Here is a 2,500-nt window from a genome sequence, read left to right as displayed (position 1 = left end):
CAGCCCGGGCTCGATTCGCTCACCTTTGCAGGATCCTCGATGCTTGAAGCTCACGTGATGACCGCTGCACTGGGCCCGTATCAGGTGGCACCGGGTCGGGTACGTCTTGTTGTCACTACCGCAAACGGGACGCCCCTTGCTTTCGTCACATTCACCTCCCTTGGCTGCACATTCGGATATCTGAAAATGATTTAGTTGGAAGAATATCTTGTTAGTGCGAAGAAGGTAACTACTCTTTTAAATAATGTCTACTATGATTGATTCCGTGGAATCATTTAGACACCGGGATTGAATACCGTGAACAAAAACTGTAAATCATCTCTCTCTCTCTCTCTCTTCTCTTTGTCTGCCTTGCAACATATTTTATGCCCCCCCCCCCCCCCCCCCCCTTTCATCAAAGCTGGCATTCGCATCTCTTTACGATCTAATTAACGACCATTAGCATCATCTATTAGGAGCTGGGTGGGTGGGCAACCATCAAACGTACACCTGGCCCTACCCGATGAATGCTTCGCAACGCGCTTCTGCGGTTAACGAATCCCGGGCGCCAGGTTTGATGTCAGAACCACACAAACCGCGACCGGCGCCATCGTTATCGTTGACGCAGCGCCCCTAAGTTCAAGAGGGCTCACCTAGAGTGCTGCTCCTATAGCGTGTTCGAGAGCCTGCAGCAAAAAAGAAATAAAGAAACGCACAAAAAGGTGCTCCTCTCCCCCCCCCCTCCCCTTCACTCAACCCCACAATCTGTGGCTGGTGTGTGTTAACAACGAGCCGTTTTGCATGTTTTTGTGTTTGCCTTTTTATTCTTCTCTGTTTTTTAAAACTCTGTTTCACTTGCTTCAAGTGGCGCTTCCAGTTTTGCATTCAAACAGGTCGCTCATCTTCCCCATGCCTCATCCTTCAGTGGTTTAGCGCCGCGTGCCACTCCTCTCTCCAGTGTGGTGTCGTAATCGCAAAATGCCGTTTTACTCTATTTCATGTTTCTTTGATTTGCACTCGGGCGGCCCCTCGATTGGCTCTCGTTCCACAGGCTGCAACATCCCATGCTTAATCTGAATCTGGAGTTCTCCGCGCCACTCCACCGCATGCTCGACGACACACGCACATACGATCTCTGCCCAGGGCCCTATCAGCTGGAGCTGTTGCTGCTGCTGCTGCGGCCCCTGCTTAACCGTCCAGTCTCAATCACTCAACCCCTTTTTGCCGGTCTAATGGGCCCATAACAAGCGATTATTGCCGGCGGAGCGGCGAGCGGTGCTGCCATCAGCTGGGACGGCGAGGTTGTTTGTTTTTGCCACGCCGCACCATACCATACCACAATCGCCGGCATCAGCTCATCAGACCCCCGGCAGTAATGGAGCGCTAAAAACACCTTCAACGGAGAATGTGATTTCAGGTTCCCTTCCCCATCGAACGACCCTTCTTTCCCGTACACCCTTTGATCGTTTGCCAGTTTCCGTAAAGTGGCCGCAAATGGTTTTACGATCTTGTCCTATTAATTGAGTAGCCGCAGTAGCGCTAGGTGGCGGCGGCGGCGGCGGTGACCGCCTATTGATTCCCAGTACTCGTTTATGGTGCCTGGCTGCTGCTGGCCTGTATGGTTCATTTCAATAAGATAAGGTCCATCATCATCGTCTACTCTCGTCGCGGTAACATTGTTGCTCGCTCGCAGGCGACAATTCGATTGACAATTTGTTTCTCTATAAAATTTGACTTGTAACAGATTCCGTTTACACACACGCACACGCTTAGTACGGGCAACTACTGGCTACTATCGCTTTATTGATTTGCATCATAACATTAAAGAGCTACTACACACGGCGACGATCAACATCTAGGCGAAGCTGAGCGTACGGACCAGCTTAAGCAGCTGGACTACGTTCTCGCGCAGTATTGGACTCATCTTTTCCTGCTTGATCTTGGACGATGGTTGCGATTGATCCCGGCCAAGATGATACAGATCGGCGTAATGCTGGAAATGGATTGTTAAAATCAAGATTAGTTCATCAGAGATATCGAGGTTACGGCCGCCTGGAAGGTGCCTGCAGTTAATTACATTCATTCCCTCCACGGGATTGGGATTGAATACGGGCGACACCTCGACGGTATCGATGACGCTCGCTTTAAGCGGTGTAACGAGTAGCGTCGAATGGTTCGGTAACCTTCGATGTTCCACAATTTCGCGCATCAACAGCACACACATCCGACAGCCCGATAGCAGGTTCCAGCGGGACCAGGAGAAGTTGTGCGTCAACGCTAGCAGACCCATGCAATCGTACAAGTGGGACTCCATGATTGGGTTCTTCTCGCACGTACCCTCAGTATAGTTAAAGGCATCGTCTTCGGGGAACAGATCGACGGCGGCTAACCGTAGTGTTTTAACCATTTTGCGCAGTGACATCGTTACACCAAGGATTTCTTGAAGGGCTTGCGTTGGACCACCCTGGAGCGAGTTCACTCGGAAGCCGGCCTCGGTGATGGTGATCTCGGTGCTCACAAC

At 51.1% G+C, this 2,500-nt stretch overlaps 1 protein-coding gene across 4 annotated transcripts in view; it reads right to left on the bottom strand.

The window, feature by feature from the left end:
• The window catches only part of LOC125955280 (SPARC-related modular calcium-binding protein 2), a 26,875-nt gene that overhangs the window by 4,468 nt on the left and 19,907 nt on the right, over window positions 1–2,500 (bottom strand). For all 4 annotated transcript variants that reach the window (XM_049686369.1, XM_049686371.1, XM_049686372.1 and 1 more), the window contains exon 3: window positions 24–180. In XM_049686369.1, coding sequence (XP_049542326.1) covers window positions 24–180 — 157 coding nt within the window. The remainder of the gene's footprint in view (window positions 1–23; window positions 181–2,500) is intronic.

The sequence above is a fragment of the Anopheles darlingi genome, chromosome 3 (genome assembly GCF_943734745.1).
Source record: "Anopheles darlingi chromosome 3, idAnoDarlMG_H_01, whole genome shotgun sequence".
Taxonomy (NCBI): domain Eukaryota; kingdom Metazoa; phylum Arthropoda; class Insecta; order Diptera; family Culicidae; genus Anopheles; species Anopheles darlingi.
Note: the sequence above shows the minus strand (reverse complement) of the source record. Positions and strands in the feature narration are given on the sequence as shown.